General features: G+C 38.4%; 1 protein-coding gene across 1 annotated transcript; it reads left to right on the top strand.

Annotated features, from left to right (window-relative positions):
• Nucleotides 1–2,409: 2,409 nt before the first annotated feature.
• Nucleotides 2,410–3,429, top strand: LOC126617016 (uncharacterized). Its single transcript, XM_050285101.1, has one exon. The coding sequence runs from the start codon at nucleotides 2,410–2,412 to the stop codon at nucleotides 3,427–3,429; it is 1,020 nt and encodes a 339-aa protein (XP_050141058.1).
• Nucleotides 3,430–21,605: the final 18,176 nt, after the last annotated feature.

The following is a 21,605-nucleotide window of genomic DNA, read 5'->3' as shown; positions in this document are numbered from 1 at the left end:
GGAAGTGCTAATTCTAGTATTGAATTACAATTAGCTAACTTGACTAATCTTATGCAACATGTTATTGTGGCTCCAAAACAGGTGTGTGGTGTATGTTCAATGATGGGACATGCCACAGACATGTACCCTTCGTTGATGGATCAAGGTGGTCTTAAGCAAGCTAATGCATTAGGAGGATTTCAAGGGTAACAAAGGTAAAAGTATGAGCCCTATTCCAACAAGTATAATGCAGGATGGCGTGATCATCCACACTTAAAGTGGAACAATCAAGATAACGGACAACAATCTGTTCCCAACAACTATAACCGTCCTCCTGGCTTCTTTCAAGCAAGACCGCAAGCACCATTTCAGCCTCAACAACAACAAGCTCCAAGTAAGTCTCTGATAGTATACATTTCGTGTGCATTTATATCATCCTTATTTGGCAGTTTTGTGATGTTTTTGGATCAAACTAGTTGTATTTTACATTATTTGGTGTTAGTGTGCAGCCAAGTGTGTATTTGGATCAATGGGAAGGCAAATGAAGTAAAAACACCCCTTTTGGTAGCTGAGCATTATTCTAAGCGTGGAGAAGATTTTGGGGAGTTAATTTGAAGTCCCAAATGAGGAATCTAGGACTAATTTGGCTGCTGGAATTTCAGGAAAAGATGTGGAGGGAAAGTGGTGCATTCGGTCATAAACAAGGCAAAAACATTGGAGTTAAATTAGGTGGTTCCACACACCTTGCCATGCATTTCCTTACCTTTCCAGCTCCCTTTTGCAGCAACAACATGCACTCCCATTAAACTAAACCATTCAGCCACATTTACACCTTCAAGCACAGCCATGCCGTGCACTTTCATACCCTTTTCCAGCATGTGCAAACAATTCCAAGTTGTCCACTGCATCCTTGCAGCCATTCCATATGCATTTTCAATTAAATAAGCAACAAGCATGCTTATGTTCCCTTGTGCCGTGCATTGCCAGTCCAGAAATCACCACATCCCATCATCATTCAGATTCCCAGCTCCATTCTTTTGCTAGACATCCGCCTGTTCTCCCAAAAACTCCATTTAAAAATCCATGAAAACTCACTTCTTGAGGGGATTCCATCATACCATTATTCAGACACATAGCCGCTCCATTTTCTGTCCATTCTCTCCCATTTACAGAAACCATTCATTCACAGCCGATCCACCTTCATTTACATCACATTTGGAGAACCAAGACGGAAGGCTACTCTTAAGGGATTTTCGACTTCAGTTCTTCTTCAAGGGTTTCTTCATCTTAATTCTATGTTCACTCATGTTATATATTTCTATGTCAAACTATTTGTAAACATGAGGTGTAACTAATCTCTTTCTAGGGATTCGATGTAGCCTAGCAAGATTACCATGTAGTTAATTCAGAATGCTCAGTTGATCCATTTAATTCTTGTTTCATTCTCTGATTTAATTGTGACTTTGTATGTTGATTTTAATGCTTGATCACCATTTGAATTAACCACAAGTTGTATAGCCAATATTAAAAGCACACATCATGCATAATCTTGGTAGATATGGGAATGATAGAAGGAGATGTTTTGCAAACATCCTGCCGAGTGTTTCCTTTGGTTTTATGAAAGTTTCTTATGCATGACACATTCTTGATTAGGAACCAAAGTTGCACATCACAATTAGGTTCATGATTAGGAACATTTGATCAAATCTACACATCATATAGTTGATCAAATCTAAGTGAAACAAACTCAAGAATTAGGTAGATTGCTGAGCATAAACTGACTTAACAAGCATGGAATTGGTTTAGCTATGGTGAAACCGAATCCCTAGCTTCATCTACATTGGTGTTATCCTATTTTATTACTTGTTGATTCATTTACTTGTATTCATTTCATTCTTGTGTGTTTTCAAGTTACAACAACAAATCTGTCTAAGTTGATTAGTTTGATTATTTAATATAGTTCTTGCAAAACAAAGTGGTTGTATAGGTCCAATTAGTCCCTGTGGATTCGACACCCTTACTTGTGTTAATATACTCAACATGTTTTAGCACTAGGAAGGAATAAAACATCAACAGTCTCTTGAGGATTTAATTGCTTCTTTAGCTAACTCTACTCAATCTCATCAACAGAAAACAGACAAACCAATTGAAAACCTTGAGCGCCAAATGAGTCAGTTAGCAAGTTTGATGGGGCAACAACACCAACCAGGAAGGTTGCCTAGCCAAACCGTGGTGAATCCAAATGCGGAGCAGATGAATGTTGTGACTTTAAGGAGTGGAAAATAAGTTTTTGAGCAAGATAAGGCTTCAACAGAAACTGAAAAGTCTCATAAAGATACAGAATTGAACAAAAAAGATTCTGATAAGGTAAGTAAAGAAGTTCAAAATTCATTTAACTCATGTGTCCCTATTCCTTTTCCTCGTAGGTTTATGAAGTCTAAGAAAGAGCAAACTGATAAGGAAATCTTGGATACTTTCCGGAAAGTCCAAGTGAACTTACCTCTTTTAGATGCCATAAAACAAGTGCCCAAGTATGCAAAGTTCTTTAAAGAGCTTTGTATGAACAAGAGGAGATTCAATGATCAAGAAACTGTGGCATTAAGCAAGGAAGTATCAGTTGTTTTGCAGAGAAAGCTGCCACCGAAGTTGAAAGATGCCGGTAGCTTTACCATTCCATGTGTAATTGGAGGCAAAGAGTTTGGGAGAGCATTGTGTGATTTGGGGGCATCCATCAATCTGATGCCATATTCAGTGTATGAGTCATTGAACCTTGGAGAATTGAAGGAAACAAAGGTAGTAATCCAGTTGGCAGATCGTTCAAATAGATATCCCAAAGGCCTATTGGAGGATGTACTTGTGCAAGTGAATGAGCTCATTTTTCCCGCTGACTTTTTTGTTCTTGAGATGGAACATGATCCTATGCCTACTGCACTTCCTCTTATATTGGGAAAACCATTCCTTAGAACAACACGTACGAAGATTGATGTCTACGATGGTACCTTAACCATGGAAATTGAGGGGGAAAGCGTCAAGTTCAGAATCTTCAATGCTATGAGGTATCCTAGTGAATTAGAATCTTGTTTGTCTATTGATGTGTTTGACTATTTTGTGCAGAATTGTTTTAATGAAGGTGTGGGACAAGATAATTTAGAGAAGGCATTAGTGCATAGCATTACACATGGAAATTTTAATTATTCAAAGCACATTGAAGAAGAATTAATCCAAATAGTAGCCTCTCTTGAGTCTCTTTCACCAATTCGTGGTAAGTGTTCTTCCTATTTTATTTCTCTTCCTACTTCTAACGAAAAAACTCTTCCTTCTGTGATTCAGGCACCCAAATTGGAGCTTAAACCAATTCCTGAACATTTGAAGTATGCATTTTTGGGAGAGGATGAAACATTACCCGTCATCATATTGTCACAACTTTCAACAGAAGAGGGGGAAAAATAATCCGGGTACTGAAGGATCACAAAACTGCCATAGCTTGGAGCATTATAGATATCAAAGGTATAAATCCAGCTACATGCATGCATAGGATTCTGTTGGAGGAAGGTGCAAAACCAACTAGGGAAGCTCAACGCCGTTTAAACCCACTCATGATGGAAGTCGTAAAAAAAGAGGTTATCAAACTTCTTGATGTTGGAATCATATATCCTATTTCGGATAGCAAGTGGGTAAGCCCTATTCAAGTAGTCCCTAAACGATCTGGAGTCACAGTTGTTAAGAATGAAGCTAATGAGCTAATGCCTACACGTGTGCAAAATAGTTGGAGAGTCTGTACAGACTATCGAAAGATAAATAGCACCACACACAAGGATCACTTTCCACTCCCATTCATTGATCAAATGTTAGAAAGGCTAACTGGTCATTCTCATTATTGTTTTCTTGATGGCTATTCTTGTTGGAAATGTGCCCTAAAACCAATCATATGATGATACTTTACGGACATTTCACATGTTAAACTAATCTAGTTTAATATCAAGGGCATAGATTATTGTTTTAAGCCGTCTCATATAAATGTTATATGCTTAAACGATAAGTCCAAGGAATATGTGATTGGGAGAATACGATCTAAAGAAGTTAGATTCATGAGACCATTCTTTCGTAAACACATCCTAAACGTTCCTGATCATAGGATTGCCAATTGGGCATTGACAGTCCGTTAAGATCAGTACGTGCTGTGTCTTCTCTCAGGGAGAGTGACTAGTCTCGAGTCATTGGTGTGTGTGACATCAAGACAAGTACGTAGGTGCTCAATAGAGAATGAGTTCACTGAACACGATCAACGAAGAGTTCTCATATTCATGTCACATGAGAACTCATGGTTGGGATAATGCAAAGTAGTCATTTGACATGAGGCATCACAGCTGTCTTGTGGTTAAGTACTTAATCTTTGATTATGTCAAAGTCACCCCATCCGCGGGTGTCCACGGCATCGTTGGGGTTAAGCTACTTAGCTATGGAGGCAAGTGAATGCGCAACAAGGGATCTCTAACCTTCAAACCGTTTGAGGGAGAATACTCTATGATATGATTAAGAATCTTTGGCCAAAGTATGAATGAGATTTAGATGAATGAGATTTAGGAAGGCGTTCCAAATCACATTCAAGGTAATCATATAAGCACACGAATCACATTGGATAGTAGACATGAATAAACTATCAAACCAAACAATGTGGTCAAGAGTATTGTATTAGAGAAAGACCGTATTGCATTTGTAATCCTAAACTGAATAGGTTCTCCACCTCTTCTGATTAGCTTGGGTAACCATGATATGCTGCTAGGTGTCACTCATGGTTTGTGGAAGCCCTAAACGTGTATAATCACTAAAGGGAGAATTGAAAGTAAGTTTCAATTCACAATCGATTTGAAAGAGTTTTAATCGCCCACTGCCTCGCTAAAAGGAGCCTAATGGATCGTACACCGTGTAAGGTGGAGATTGAAGAAACAATGGAGATGAGTAAGAATAATTAAAAGGTTTAATTTTTTATGGCAGGGATTAATTAATATGTTAATTAATCAAATGAATAAGTTCGTTAAAGACCTCGGGATAGTTTTGGACCTTAAGGCCCAATGGGCTTCGAACGTCAAGCCCATTGACTTAAGTTGTATGACAATTTAATGAATAAAGATTCACAAATGCCCAAAAGCCCAAATCCCTAATGTGGCCGGCCATATGTGTTGAATTAGGGTTTTTTTTTTTGTTCTTTAGGTCATTTATAGAAGTGACTATATAAAGAACTTTATAGCCTAAAATTCATTAAGGGTTCTTTTGGAGAAAATTGGTGAGAACATGTCTCTCCTTTTTCTCTCTAGGAGGAAGGCCCCCTTGGAGGGTGTATCTAGCCATACTACTACTCCAATGTCACTTATTTCTTCTCCAATCTCTCCTTGGTGAAGAGACTTAGAGGTTCTCAATTTTGGGAACTTGGAGAAACCTATTCTTCCATCCAAATCCATAGATTTAAGATGCAAGGAATGAAGGCCCTCTCTTTGGGTGATTAGCCTTTGCTTATGCAAAGAGGAATCTACAAAGGTATAAATTTCAACTCACTTTGTTTTGAGTTGATTCATGGTTCACCAATCTACTAGGCTTTGAATTTCATGGGTAATGTTTTGTTTTTGAATGCATGCAAGCATGATTCCGCCTTTTAATTGTTAAATGCATGCTATAGATGTTATTCAAATGAACATGTTTTCACAAAATAATCCTTCAATTCTGGGTATAATCAAATTACAGTTGCTTCGGAGGATCAAGAAAAGACGACTTTCACATGTCCATTTGGCACATTTGCATACCGGAGGATGCCGTTTGGACTGTGCAACGCCCCTGCCACATTTCAGAGGTGTATGGTAAGTATCTTTTCTGATATGATTGAGAATATAATTGAAGTGTTCATGGATGATTTTTCAGTTTATGGTGATTTTTTTGATACATGTCTACATAATCTGTCCCTAGTTTTAAAACGTTGTCAAGAAACTAATCTAGTGTTAAATTGGGGAAAATGCCATTTCATGGTTTCGCATGGATTAGTTCTAGGGCATATCATATTTGAAAAGGGAATTGAAGTTGATAAATCTAAAGTAGAACTTGTTAGTTCTTTACCCATCCCTACTACTGTCAGGGAGGTTCGTTCTTTTCTTGGACATGCAGGTTTCTACCGTAGGTTTATGAAGGACTTCTCAATGATTTCTAGACCCTTGTGTCGTTTACTTCAAAAGGATGTAACATTTGATATGAATGAAAAGTGTGTGGTAGCATTCAATAAGCTTAAGGAGTTGTTATCCACGGCTCCTGTAATCATGCCACCAGATTGGAGTTTACCTTTTGAGTTAATGTGCGATGCTTCAGACTATGTTGTTGGTGCAGTTCTAGGGCAGCGTGTCAACAAATTGCCACATGTCATCTATTATGCATCTCGAACACTCAATGATGCACAGTTGAATTATTCAACAACAGAGAAGGAGCTTCTAGCTGTTGTATTTGCTTTAGAAAATTTTAGATCTTATCTGATTGGGACTAAAGTTATTGTGTTTTCTGACCATGCAGCTTTGAAGTATCTACTCACAAAAAAAGATGCAAAACCACGACTCATTCGATGGATACTTCTGCTTCAAGAGTTTGACTTGGAGATCAAGGATAAGAAAGGGAGTGAGAATGTTGTAGCAGATTATCTTAGCCGACTTGTGCATTCAAACATAGAGGAAGATCTCATCCCTTTACGTGAAAGTTTTCCAGATGAGCAACTGTTTTCATTAAAGATTACTGACCCTTGGTATGCAGATATTATCAATTATAAGGTCATAAAAAAGATTCCGGATGATTTTACACGTGCTCAAAAAGATAAGCTTGTCAAAACCGCCAAATACTACGAGTGGGATGATCCTTATTTGTGGAAATATTGCACTGATCAATTGATTAGAAGGTGTGTCCCCGAATCTGAGTTTAAATCTATTCTAACTTTTTGTCATTCTTATGCATGTGGTGGCCATTTTAGAGCAAAGAGGACAGCCCTGAAGGTGTTAGAGAGTGGTTTTTATTGGCCTAGTTTGTTTAAGGATGCCTATGAGTTTTGTGCAACATGTGATCGTTGTCAACGAACAGGTAACTTGGGCCCAAGAAATCAAATGCCACGAACCCCTATTTTGGTTGTTGAGATCTTTGATGTGTGGGGCATTGATTTCATGGGACCTTTTCCATCTTCAAATGGTTTTCTTTACATTTTATTGGCTGTGGATTATGTTTCTAAATGGGTGGAAGCAAAAGCAACCAAAACTAATGATTCAAAAGTTGTTTCAGATTTTATTAAGAGTAACATCTTTGCAAGATTTGGGATACCTAGAGCAATCATTAGCGATGGAGGGAGTCATTTTTGCAATCGAACATTTGAAGCGTTGCTTAGGAAGTACAATGTCACACATAAGGTGTCTACACCTTATCATCCGCAAACTAGCGGTCAAGCAGAAGTATCAAATCGTGAGGTGAAGCAAATTTTGGAGAAAACTGTGAGTCCTAGTATGAAGGATTGGAGCATGCGCTTGAACGATGCATTGTGGGCTTATAGGACTGCCTATAAGACTCCTATTGGAATGTCCCCATTTTGGTTAATTTATGGGAAACCATGCCGTCTTCCAGTAGAGTTAGAGCACAAAGCTTATTGGGCGATCAAAGCCTACAACATGGACATGAGTGTTGCCGGAAAGCAAAGGAAGCTTCAATTAAATGAGTTAGACGAAATCCGGAATGATGCATACGAGTCTAGTCGAATATACAAGGAGAAATCAAAGGCATTTCATGACAAGATGATCTTAAGGAAGAGCTTTGTCATTGGACAGAAAGTTCTTCTATTTAATTCTCGCCTTCGGTTATTTCCAGGTAAGCTTCGTTCTCGATGGGTTGGTCCATTTGTTATAACAAATATTTTTCCTCATGGTGCAGTGGAAATCCAAAGTGCAAAGACCGGATACATGTTCAAAGTGAATGGGCATAGACTCAAGCCATATTACGAGTCTTTTGCGGAGCATGATGTGGAGGTTGTACCTCTCTAAGAACCAGTTCCCTTTGGATGATTACTCTTGGTACCGTTTGGCTGCGGACGTAAAAGCAAGCGCTTATTGGGAGGCAACCCAATATTTCTATTCATTGCCTTTTTCTGTCATTTTCAATTTTCTTGCGTGCTAAACATAATTATTTCTTTTCTTTGTATTTGGGTTATGTCCACCCTTGGAGTTGATTGCAGAATTATAGTTTGGGGGTCATCATTTGATTTTACTACAAATTGGGGAAGTTTTTAGTCCAAATGCCTGATCACTTCAAGTATCACCTTCCATTCGAAGTTCACTTCCATGCCATGGAACCTAGGGGAGTGTGACTGGAGGCATCATCCGGCTGCAAGACGTTAAAGAAAGCGCTTCTTGGGAGGCAACCCAAGCTTTCTATCTTTCATCTTTATTTTGAATAAAAAAGGTCGTACCCAGTGCACAAGGCTCCCGCTTTACGCAGGGTCTGGGAGAGGTGAATGTCGGCTAGCCTTACCCCCATTTATGAAGAGGCTGCTCCCAAGTCTCGAACCCGAGACCTACCGCTCATGGGCGAAGGCACTTGCCATCGCACCAAGTAATGATTTTGCAATCTCTACCACAACTTCTTGCAAGGTAGTTTTACATTCATAAAAACGAAAGGAACATTAAACATATAAATACAAGAGGGAGCCTTCACAAAGGTTGCTTAGGAGAAGTTTCAGCAGTCGGCGGAGTCCTAGAAGGAGGAGGCATCAGAGGTTGATCATTTGGAGCTTCACTACGCGGTACAGCCCCAGAAGACGAAGGCAAATGATGTTGGAACAAACCCACAAACCGCTGATGATCAAGTAAAATCTGACCATCAGATTCCTGCATCTGGTCAATCTTCCTCTTCATGTTTGTAGCATAATTATGTGCGAGCCTGTGCAATTGTTTATTTTCATGCTTAAGCCCTCTAATCTCCTGCTTGAGACTCATCACTTCAGCCGCCAATGATTCAACTTGACGGGTTCGGGCAAATAGGCGTTGGGCCATGTTGGACACGGAACCTGCACACTGCACACTGAGAGCCAGAGATTCCTTAACAGCCAACTCATCCGACTGTTTGGCAAGAAGTCTGTTATCTTTGGGAGTGACAAGGTTCCTGGCCACCACCGCAGCTGTCATATCATTCTTCATCACCGAATCCCCAACAGTAAGAGGACTAGTAGGGGATATGAAGGATGGGCGCCATATGTTGTCTAGAGAAGGCGGAGCTGCCTCTTCACCAAGGTTCAAGTCAAAACGACGGTCGGAAGGGCCAGACATTTTTCAGAGGTGTTAAAGAAAGAAAAGGTCAGACAAGTCAAGATCGTAGAAATGCAAAGAGGGAGTTTTTACAGGCAGAAATTCAAGTGTGCTTTGAGCGTCCTGCATACATCTATAAAAAGCAGCACGCGATGGGATTTCAGAGATCGAAGAGGCGAGCTCAGAAATCGAAGAGGCCAACTAAAAAAATCAAAGAGGCGCTAGCTTTCTCAAAAGCTGAGCTTGCTCAGAAACCACGGCAAATCTTCTTTTCCAGATTTGTCCGCACTTGTCACATGCAACCTCTGCACTCAACGGAGCTCAGATTTCGAAGAGGCAAGCTCAGAAATCGGAGAGGAATCTGCTTTACCCAGACGTGTCAGCATCTGTCACATGCACACTCAGCTTACGGAAATCACGGAAGATCTGTCGACGATTTCTGGTAAAGTAGAAAGCACGTGAAGTTTACTGTTCAATCATCCAACGGTTGCCGACAAGGGTGAAAGAACAGTACCGGTTATTATTTCCTATAAATGTCGAACTTCACCCTCCATGGCAAGGCAGACATACATAACCTTCCATCATCTCCGAGAATGCTTTTCCAACAAACCCTCTCGAGTCACTCAGTGTTCCTTATTCCTTGGGGTGCCTCTGCAAACAACCCATCCAAAGCAAAAGTATTTCATATCATGAAGGTTGAAAGCAAGAATATCTCATATCATGCTTTCTCCCTGTCCTTCTCCTTATCTTTGTTTTCCGACAAGGAGAAAGAGAGCAATCAGCCAGCACTTGGTATTAATCTTCCGATCTGGAGCCAACTGCCTGGAACCCCTTCCTGATTGCTTACCTAGCCTTGCTCTCGAGTACTCATCTTCATCATCTTGTGCTTCCTCTTCGTCTACCACATCTGCCTGGGGAACAGATAAGGGAAGTGAAAATGATACCTCGAAGCATATAGAGACAATTTGCCAATTCATCCTCAGCTAGGGACAAGGAGAAAGAAAGCAAGAGGTGGGCACTTGGAAAGATTGAAGAAAGAAACAGACCAACACCTCTACCTCGTGCCTGCCTGCCGTGCAGAAGAAACAAGCAGAAAAGAATGCAGACTGCACAATCAAATCAACCCAGCAGAAGGAGTCTGATTTGAAACCAAGGAACTCTGATATCCCTCGCTCAGGATTCCAAACCAGTTCGAGATTCGCCTACACAAATTGGTGTGTTCTTTCCTTTTCTTTATGTCTTTATTTCATTTTATATTTCTTTCCTTCCATTTTTATGTCTTATTGTTCAAAAATTCCTTTCATTATCATTGGGGACAATGCTATAATTAAGTTTGGGGGTGGAAATATATTTCGTTAGTTTATTTATTAAATAAAAAAATAAAAAAATAAAAAAGAGTTTTTGCATTTTTATTGTTGTTTGTAGCTACTTCTCAATTCAATGATGAGATTTGATCTTAATTTCCTTCTTACTTTCAAGAAGTCTAAGTTCTTTTCGTTGTCTTTGTGTTAACGGTGATTTCCAGAAATCAACTTGAAAAATAAATGTGCCTAGTCTTGTCAATGTGAAACTTGAGCATGATTTAGCGTTTCATATGTGAATCATGTGAGATTATGTAAACCTTGTGAGTTTTTGAGCCTATACATGATTGAACCATTATGCATCAATCTCATTCCTTCTTGTGCGTATGATCTCACTGTACATGTATCTCTAGAACTTGCTTTATACTACTCGATTCATTAATCAACTCATGTGATAACTTGGAAGTGACATAGGCCATCTTTGGATCGTTTGAGCCTTTCATGCCTACCTTATATGCTATGTTTATCCGTAGTAGCTCATTGAGCCTTTAACTAAGCCATTTCTTTGTTAGCCACATCTCTTTACCTTGCTCCAATATTGGAGTTGAGCCCATACACAAAAATCGATTCCTTATTGTTTTGAGAAAGTATTACATGGGTTGTGCTTTTGGGGGTTTCATTTATGTAGAAAGATGGATGGAGCATGTGTATTACAATGAAATGTGAATTTGATGGGTGATGTAGCTTTTGCAGATTTGTTTCTTTCATTTTAAAAAAAAAAAAAAAAAAAAAAAAAACGAAATATATGAAAATTGGAGAGTGTTGATTTGTTGAAAATGTGTCGGTAGAGTATAAATTTCCTTTTGAAGTTAAATTTGGGGAGTAACAGGTGCTCGAGGTTTTATTATTTTGCTTTCAATTTGAGGTAGTGCGATATTGAGGTGTTGGAAAACTACCAAAGTGTACTTTCTCAAAAAACTTTATTTCCATGTCCTTTCTTTCATTAGCCTATCACCTTTAGCCCCATTACAACCGTAATAAAGCCCTATTGATCCAAGGTATTACTAAAATATTGATAAGCGAGTTAGGTGGACAAGCAAGCATATGGCGGCATGTACAATGAGATCACTTGAGTGAAACACATTAACCAAAACTTATGAGTGAATGAGCGTATGTCTTGTGAGAAGCTCACATGTTTGCATATGATGATTTAAAGGAGTTTGGAATTGCATTGACATGGCTAGCTCACACATGACTTTTCAAAGTTTTGTTTGAAGGAAATTCGGTTAACTATTGGATGATGTTTTGAGCTCTTGTTACTTACTTCTTGGTTGTTTGTTTCATGATTAGCACTTATCTCTGAAATCGAATTGAGAAGTTGGCTACTAAGTTGTTGAATCTAGTCTTAGTTGAGTGGTTTTGTTTTGTGTTTTGTTTTGCTAGAGGACTAGCAAAAATGTAAGTTTGGGGGTATTTGATCACTCATATATTTCATGCATTTATACCATCCATTTCTAAAGTCTTTGTGATGTTTTTGTGTTAAAATTGTGCCATTTTACCTTACTTTGTGTTAATGTGCAGTTAAATTTGTTTTAGGATAAATTTCAAGCAAAAGTGGGGGAGACACTGAGCAACAGAAAATAAATGGGATGGAAAGGAAGACACTGAGCAGAAAACAGAAATAGAATAAAGAAAGACAGTGGAAGAGGGTCACGGCATAAACAAAAGAAGTGGATGGCACACTGAGTGGAAGAATAAAAGAAAGGGAAGAGAGCAGGAAGGGGCGGAAAAGAAGAATAATAAAAGAAAGAAAAGGAAATAAACTAAAAAGAAAGAGAGAGGAGTGCGGGACTGACGGGAAAAGCAAAAAGAAGAGAAGAGTGGGGGAGACAGAGAAGAGTGGGGGAGAAAGAAGTGGACTGCAGAAAGAATAAAAAACAGAAGATAAATGAAGCAGAGTGGAGACACGAACTGGTGGCAAAAAGAAATGAAAGAAGAATAAGAAGCAGTGGAGGAACGGCAGAGAGAAAAAGAAAAAAACGGAAGCAGCAGAGCACAGAAGCAGAGAAGCACAGAAAACTGTGCGGAGAAAGAATAAAAAAACAGAAAATAAAGGCGCAGGGAAGTGTGCGGAGAGAAAGAAGAGGCAGGAGAGCAGACGTGAGAGAGACTGACGGGAGCAGAAGAGGCACGGCAGAGAGCAAAGCTTCACTCTATTTTTCTTGGTTTTATCTTCTCAAACCCATGTTTTACTTTTGGTTTAATTTGTGAATTATGTGTAACTAAATTTTAAGTAGTTAGGGGCTGTTTTGAAGCCCCGAATATGATTGTAAGTTTGTGGTGATATTTTGTTTGAATGACTTTTATGAAAGGATGAAAATTGTTTCACTACTTATGTCATTGATAAATTCTTTATGTGTTTCTATGGATGCATACATAGTGATCATATCTAGGATTTTAATGCTATGAATATATGTTTACCTGCCCTTGTTGAATGAGGACCTACATATGTTCTAGAGTATTACTTGTTAATTGCGATTAACATGTGAACCAATTTCTAGGATAAGTAAGACAATGCCAGTACTTACCATGCCTTGTGATGACTCAAACTCTTTTCATTCTTAATGATTTCTACTTGTTAAATCTATGAACACGCCATTCTAGATTGCATGCTAGGGACTACGTTAAGTTGAAAATGTCATTCTCTTAACATACTACGTAAGAAAGAGTAAATAGGTTGAGTTCTAATAGTGAGCCAACTTGAGCATCTTCATCCGGAAATAAAAGGGATTTGAATGAAACATAACATGCTTGCATGATTATTTGGTGGTGGATAACATTTCCCCTAACTCGTTTTCTTAACTTGTGAATTAAAATCTATTGGTATTATTTAAAACTTGTTGAGGTCCTGTTTTGTCCGATTTAATTTAAATAGCTAATCAACTCCAAAAATCCCAAATATTTGTGTGAGCATAGCTTGGTGTGTCTAGTTTATGTGTATAAAATTTCGTTGCATTTGGATAAGTGTAAGTTAGTCTAATAATTATTGTTCGGTGGCTGGTCAATGGAGACAGCCACCCTGTTTTTGTGACATTTTAAGTATTTGGATAAAACAATCTTCTGCGGGAAAGACCCTTATTTTCATATGCTACAATCGACAAATTTTAGTGTTAATAAGGAAAATCAATAGGATATTTGTATGCTACTTTGTGGTGTGCTTTTATGCCTACTAGTGAGCTTCCAAAAGGCCTCGTGCTATAGGAGGTAGGCAAGTACATATAAGGCATAAAGGATCCACTCCCCTAGGCGATGTGGGATCTGACAATCCCCCCCCTTAAGGGCCCGATGTCCTCGTTGGCACACTTCCAGCCAGGGATTAGCTTTGTTACCAAACTGTCACATCCTGGCCCGGGCCCCTACCACATCCCGAGCTTCACTCCACCATAACATGATATTGTCTGCTTTAGGCCCTGACCACGCCCTCATGGTTTTGTTTCTGGGAACTCACACAAAAACTTCCCAGTGGGTCACCCATCATGGGATTTCTCTCGCTCGAACTCGCTTAACTTCGGAGTTCCGATGGAACCCAAAGCCAATGAGCTCCTAAAAAACCTCGTGCTATAGGAGGTGGGCATGTACATATAAGGCATAGATGATCCATTCCCCTGGGCGATGTGGGATCTAATATAATTACTATTTTTATTATATATGAAAATGTACTTACAAGCAAAAACTATTATAATATTCTAATACAAAAAGAAAAACTATAAAAGTTGGTGGTCAGGGTTTACTTGGTCAGACGACTTGGTATCTACAAGTGGAGCAGCTGGGAACTTGATGTCTGAGCTAGTTGGGAAGTAGATGATGTTATGGGGAATCGAAACCCGGACAACTAGAGGGCATGTAAGATCTGGGTCATCTAATCGCCTTGGGCTGCAAGCTGCCACTATAGGTCCTCAACTTACATGTTAACTTAGTGAACTGTCCCGAGGTCTATCTAGAAGAAGAGGACGCAGCGTATCAAGGTGTTGCGCATTCCCCATCCCCCAATAAGAATTTTGTTGTGTCCTTGTTTAACCGAAAAAATAGTTCATTGCACAAGGCCTTACATAAACTTCCTTGACCATGTCGATCTCTAGAAACTTAGAACCATCCTAAAAAAAATGTTAAGAAATTTTGTTATTAATCGTAATAGAAATTAATATGTATTACAAATTAAAAATAATATAATTTTACATGTCGTCACTTCTTTAACCTAGAGGAGAAAGGTCCCGAACTAGAGTGTGGTGGAGAAGTTTCTTCTTTGACCTATTGATCTTGTTTGCCTTAGCTCTCTTCTACTAAACACAAAATGTACGTATTAGTGTTTATATTTTTTTTTAAATTAATAAAAAAAATTATTCAAATATTATTATACTTACAGCATATTTTGGGTCCTGAAAATGCCCGTACGTACAGGCATACCATTTATTCTGTACATACGGGCATTTATTTTGGGTCCTAAAACATTTATTCTGTAGCCATACCATTTAATTTAGAGAGTCATAATAAATACCAAAAGAAATGGAGTTTTTTATTAAAAAGTTATTTAGAAATAGTAATTAAAGCTAGGAGCCTTTAAGAGGTAATTTGTCACATCCCGGCTCGACTCCGCCATAGCACGATATTGTCCGTTGGGCCCCGACCATGCCCTCAAGGTTTTGTTTTTGGGAACTCATACGACAACTTCCTAGTTGGTCACCTATCATGGGATTGCTCTCGTGTGAACTCGCTTAACTTTGGAGTTCCTACGAAACTCGAAGCCAGTGAGCAACCAAAAAACTTCGTGCTAGGTAGAGATGGGAATATACATATAAGGCTTAGAGGATCCACTCCTCTGAGCAATGTAGGATGTTACATAATTTTTTCTCCTTGCTAAAAATTATTGAGTGAATCTGGTAGGCCACCATTGAAATTGGTACTAGGTGAAATATCCTGCAAATAAAAATTTAACTTTGCACAGTAGACTAGTGAAATGAGCTAGTTAACTAGTTACAAGTTAGTCGGTGATATAAAGAATAATTGCAATGACAAATCCTAACTGACCAATACATCCAACTAATCAGAGTCTACCCAGATTAGTTTCATAACAATAATTCCTAAACTTGAACACATTTGCATATCAGTTCATTATGCAAACAGCAATGACAAAGCAATTATGAAACAAAGTATGTTGGATTGACTAGTCAAGCTCACTAGTCAACTAAGTACAGATTCATCAGTTAATCAAATGCAAATCTACGAATCAAACTTAGTTCACTACAAGTTTCCCTAGTCAATATCAATTCAGTTCATTGCTCATAATATGCAGTGTAAACTTGGTAGCTAACACATATCAAAGAACAACTCATAGGATGCTTGAAACATATGCAAGTAAGTAAGATATGTGGACAAGTTTAAGAGACAATGAGCGCAAGAAGGTTTTTATCGGAAAAACCCACCTCTGGGTTAAAATACCGAGGACTTTCCACTGAGTCCAATGCACTAGTGTCAACAAGGTTCATACAAAGACCACACAAGCTCAATTCCTAGATCCCTATCTACGGAGCAACTATACCTTTGTGCAACCTTGTCTTACATGAGATGAACTCCTTCAGTCTTCACGAAGTGGCAGCTCTTTTTGAGCTCTTCACCTTGTGGGACCGATATCAATACAACCAATGCAAATGATATAACAATATGGTTATGAAAAATCTGGATTCAATGACCAGTTAGTTTTTCTAGACAAATACTTGAAGGAAGAAACTTATGAGAATCCAAAACAGGTTAGTTTAAAGATTTAAACCTTGAAGAACTTGACCACAAAATTAAAAACAAAACCATGAAGACAAGCTACCTTAATATGCAATGATTGGGTGTTTGATGCATGAACATGGTTTTGTGGCTAGGGTTTCAATGAAGAACACAAGAGGTAGCTCAAAGCTAAAATTAACTCTTTTCTGGAAATGTAAAACTTCTAGCCAAAACAAATGAGCATATAAAATGAATTTAAGCAAGCAATTTCAAAGATGGATTTAGAAATATTCGATGAAGAACATTACTCATAAAATATGCTTAATGCTCTTAGGGGTTTGAGATGGAGATGAAAAACAATGTCTCTCTCTAAAGTTAATCTTTCTTAACCAAAGAGGATGAAAACCATAGCTAAGGTAGGGTTTATAATTGAACATCGAATTCCCATGTTCACCCCAAATAGCCTCGCAGAGTGATCATAAAGCGCAATTTCAATGATTGCCGGACCTTGGTGAACGCAACAACCTTTCGATTTCTACCTAGGGCTATGCAATCTTGTACGCAGTTATGTGGATCCGCCTTGAGGCTCATTGTCACCCAACCATTTCGACATTACAGTTGGTTACTGGGTACGAACCTAACATTTCGTATTTACTCATTTGGGTGTGCATTCCATGTGCCAAAGTTGCGCCGCCACAACGTGCCAATATGGGTCTTCTTAGAAGGATGTTAATCTTTGTCGATTACGATTATCCTTTGCACTAGCTCTCTTAGAGTCCTTGCATGAGATCTATTTACCGCTCATTTGCAGATTATCACTTTAATGAGACAGTTTTCCTGCCGTTAGGGGGAGATAAGAATGTCAACATTCCTGTAGAACGACACGAATTTGCACAAGTGTGATAAGCGAGTGTGATTTATTCTAGCTTTCAGAATGGTGCTCTAGATGCATTCCTCTAATCTAGAGAAAGTGACAAGATCATATACCAGCTGCAAACATGCTTGTAAGGATAGACGTACTTAACGGACTTCGAGTCAACATCCCTGAAGTGTTTGCAGTCCTTGTTGGACGGTTTGGCCACCCTTGTTGGACGGTCTTGGTACATCGTCAAATAGCCAATCAATCTGTCTTGGCCTGAAGCATGACAGATCACTTGGTTCATATGATTCACTTCCTTAGAAAAGGAAGGTCACGACACAAAATGAATCTATACTCGATCGCTGTCTTAATCATTTCCATCTCATGAGATTAATCTGAATTACTCCCAAGACTTGAAGATCGTAGTCAAGTATACTAGTTTGGATGAGATAATGGAATTGGAATGAGATTATCATTGATGATGTTTTCATTTATATGGTAGCTACCAACTTAAATGAAAGCGACGATATCGAACCGTGTTCCGTTGATTAGTGACAACGTAGAACTGATTGGACAACTGAAATTACAAGCCAAGTTAATTTCCTTACCAAACTGGGTTTTGGACCTATCGGTCCTACACTGCCCAAGGTAACCTTGTTGTGTTACACATGGGAAAGGAAGCGTAATAAGATGAATAAAACAGTGCGATATGATGCACACCTTACGGCGCAAGGTTTCTCTCAAATGCCCTGTGATTGATTATAGCATTATGAAATGTGGTTAGTATTTCTCCATGGGGATATTGATATGGAGATTTACATGTAAGTTCCTGAAGAATTACATGGACTGGTTCAAAATAGTTCCAAACCACGGAACACCTTCTCAACTCATTTGAGGCATTCACTTATGGATTGAAGCAATTCGACGGATGTGGTATACCTATCTAAGTGATTATTTGATCATTCAAGGATATGAATTATGCCTTAATGTGTTAAACTATGAAGTCTTATTCCGAATTGCTAGAGTTGCAGTTTATGTCGATGAAATGAATCTCACTAAGACTCTAGAAGAGCTTGAGAAGACTGCCTCGCACGTGAAGATGAAATTTGAGATGATGGATCTTGGGAAAACTCGTTAATGCCCCGACTTGAAGTTCAAGTGTTGTTCTGACGGTACTTTGGTCTACCACTCAAACTACACCCTTAAGGTGTTACCTTTGAGTAAACCTATGATCTTCCATACACTATATGCAAGTAAGACCCTTGAATAGGTTATGGAATCCGAAATTCCAAATCTACGTTCAACTTTGTGCTTTATTGTACTTAGTTCATTGTGTCAGACAGGACATCTTCTTCGTTGTTGATCTATTGGTAAAAATGCAGTTTTGCGCCTACACACAACCATTGAATTGATATTAAAGACGTTTTTTGCCACCTTGAAGGTACTATGGATTTGGGCTAATCCTAACGCATCTCGAGTTGATCTGACCCCCCCTGATCTTAGGAATGATGTTGCCTTGTTTGTTATGCTAACACATATTACTTATCAAACTCATACAAGGTAAATCCTCGAATAGTTATGTCTTTAAATTTAGGGATATCACAATATCTTGGAGGTCCACGATATGCCCTTAGTTGCGAAATCTTCAAATCATTCCAAGACTCACCTTACTTCAATACATCACACGTGAGACTTGGTTAGAGTTCTTGTTGAGCATATTCGAAGTACTTGCTGTTTTCATCCATCGTTGAGTCCCGACGACGATCCATGAAGACTATGCGGTATGTATCAACCCGATCAAGACATGATACATTCACGAAGTCAACGCCAAGACATATTGCGTTTGCATCACATCAGCAAAACATTATGAAATTGAAGTCATGTAAGCCGATCCCAGACAACCTTGCCGACCTCTACATGATGTCACTGCAGAAGTCAACCTTCCAGAAGCTTGTCCAAGGAATTGGTATGCCTAACTATTCGTATGCAATGCTTGCAGTTCTCATTTGGAAGTTTTGTCAAATTCAGGGAGAGTATCCAAAAGTGTACTCACTTGATCTTAATGTACTCTTTTTTCCTATGATTATGAGCATTTTTCCCACTGGGCTTTTGCTACCTAACTAGGTTTTGACAAGGCACCCATCTTGGGCTAATCATTCCTTTGTAAGCTCTTCTACTTGTGGCTAGAAGAAGTATAGTTTTGACTTAATGCAACTTCTCACTTTTCTCCTTAGTCTATGGGTTTTTCTCCCACCTTGGGTTTTACCATAGCAAGGTTTTGTGAGTTTTACCTTTTATGCATTCTTCTGTTGTTTTGAGACTAGCATTCGCTCATTGTGCCAACAACTTCATCAACTGAACATACTTCATCGCAGAAGACCTGATGCGCCATTTGTTTGAGTATTTACACACTTAAGGGGGAGTGTTGCAGTCCTATTAGATTAGGAATGTGATTATGTAAATCCTAACATATCTAGGATATCCTTATCGGATTCTACCATATCTCTTATACTAGATATTGTAATCCTATTGGGGTAAGGATTTAACCTTCCCTACTACTATAAATAAAGGCACAATGGGTTGAAATAGAACACCTCACAATTACACATCTCTCTCTTCTCTCTCTTATCTCTCTATGTGCCGCACCCTTTCTCTCTGACCTCCATAATTGTTGAGTAAATTATGACAACATATATATATATATCAAATTTGTAAACAAAATTTGCAAACCAAATGATGTATACTAATAGAAAAAAAACACGTTAATCGACACTTAAGTAACAATCTAATCATTAACAACCACATCATTTTGTTTACAAAATTCAGTTTAAAATTTTGGTCTCCTTAACATTATACTACACACACACACACACACGCACGCACGCACGCACGCACGCACACACACACATATACATGGATATACATACACAGAGATAAGAAAATTCTATCACAAAGAAACATCAGAAATTACAATGGCGAGAAGAGATTTTCACAGAAATCTCCCTTATAATATGTAAATATCCATGTATTAACTTAATTAATATAACAAATATCCTATCCAAGAACTCTCATTTCCAGGAATATGTGTGTATGATACAGGAGGAGAAATACCCCACGCAATCACATGCATGCGCAATCAAAACACCACCAAAGATTTCTTCTTAACTGCGTTGCACACGCGGCCTAATAACCAATTCTTCTCACCTCATCCGACCACCCGGCATGCAGCTGGAAATATAGAAAAAGGAATTAAAATTAAAAAAAATAAATTGTGTTTCCTTATGCGGTTAGGTTACTCTAATTTCTTGGTACTTCTAAGGAAACCAAACTGCAAGATTAGAACCCTAACGTCCCTCCCAATCGGTTATAAATTCCAACATTCCATGCAAAAGCTACAATTTGAACTCGTTTTGATACCTTCTGTGCACAAGTTTAATTAACCTGATCATTAGCACCTATGTCTTCTAGTAAGAAATACAATGCAGCAACGGTCCTTTATCTTGGCACGAGACACTGCTCGTCATCTAGTCATCTTCTCAGAGTAGTAGAGGCTCAGAGTGCTCTAGGAAAGGGACAACAAGAAATCTGGGAAAAACAAGTGAAGAATTATATATGCACACTGCTGCAGTAGGGTTATATACTATATTATTCAATTATTGATTAATTTGTTGGCAACCATGGCGGTATACATAATACAGATCTTTGGACCAAATAATTGATATAAATATTTCTTTTCAAGGTTAAATCATGTACATTATTAGTTCTTAAGTTCAGTTAGCATTATTTTATTGTGAAAATGGATGGGTGCTGCTAAGAACAAATCCCACTAGGATATAACAAAATAAATGCATTAATATATATATATATAGGGAAGTGTTATTGGCACTCCAAAAATCTCATTATACATTCATCACAAGTGTATTTTTCTTTTCAAATATAGAAAATTTGGAGTGTAGAATGAGATTTTTGAAGTGCCAATAACAATTCCCTATATATATATGTATCTATACAATTTGATTTTGTTACCGTTGATTTTGCTTAGATTTTAAGTAAAAGGGGTAGAAAGCTATTTTAATAGCTCCCTAATACATTTATTCTCCAAAAGACATTATGCACCATTTATTTTTAAGGAAAACTAACCAAAAGGGCTTAAAAACATTAAGTTTTAACCAAAAACCATGTTACAAGTTTATTTAATGGTTAGTACAAAGTTTAATTTTAAATCAGCCCAATAAGAATGGCCCAAGCAATAACATTCCGCTTTTGCCCCTGACGGCAAGCTTTATCTCTTCCTCCCTATTTCGATCTCTCCGTCTAATATCTACAAGCTCGATTTCGTCCTCAAGGTCCTGCCATGGCGTCTTCTGAACCTCTTCGATGCTCAGC

Source organism: Malus sylvestris, chromosome 3 (assembly GCF_916048215.2).
Source record: "Malus sylvestris chromosome 3, drMalSylv7.2, whole genome shotgun sequence".
NCBI lineage: Eukaryota > Viridiplantae > Streptophyta > Magnoliopsida > Rosales > Rosaceae > Malus > Malus sylvestris.
The sequence above is the reverse complement of the archived record's forward strand: the minus strand, read 5'-3'. Positions and strand labels throughout refer to the sequence as shown.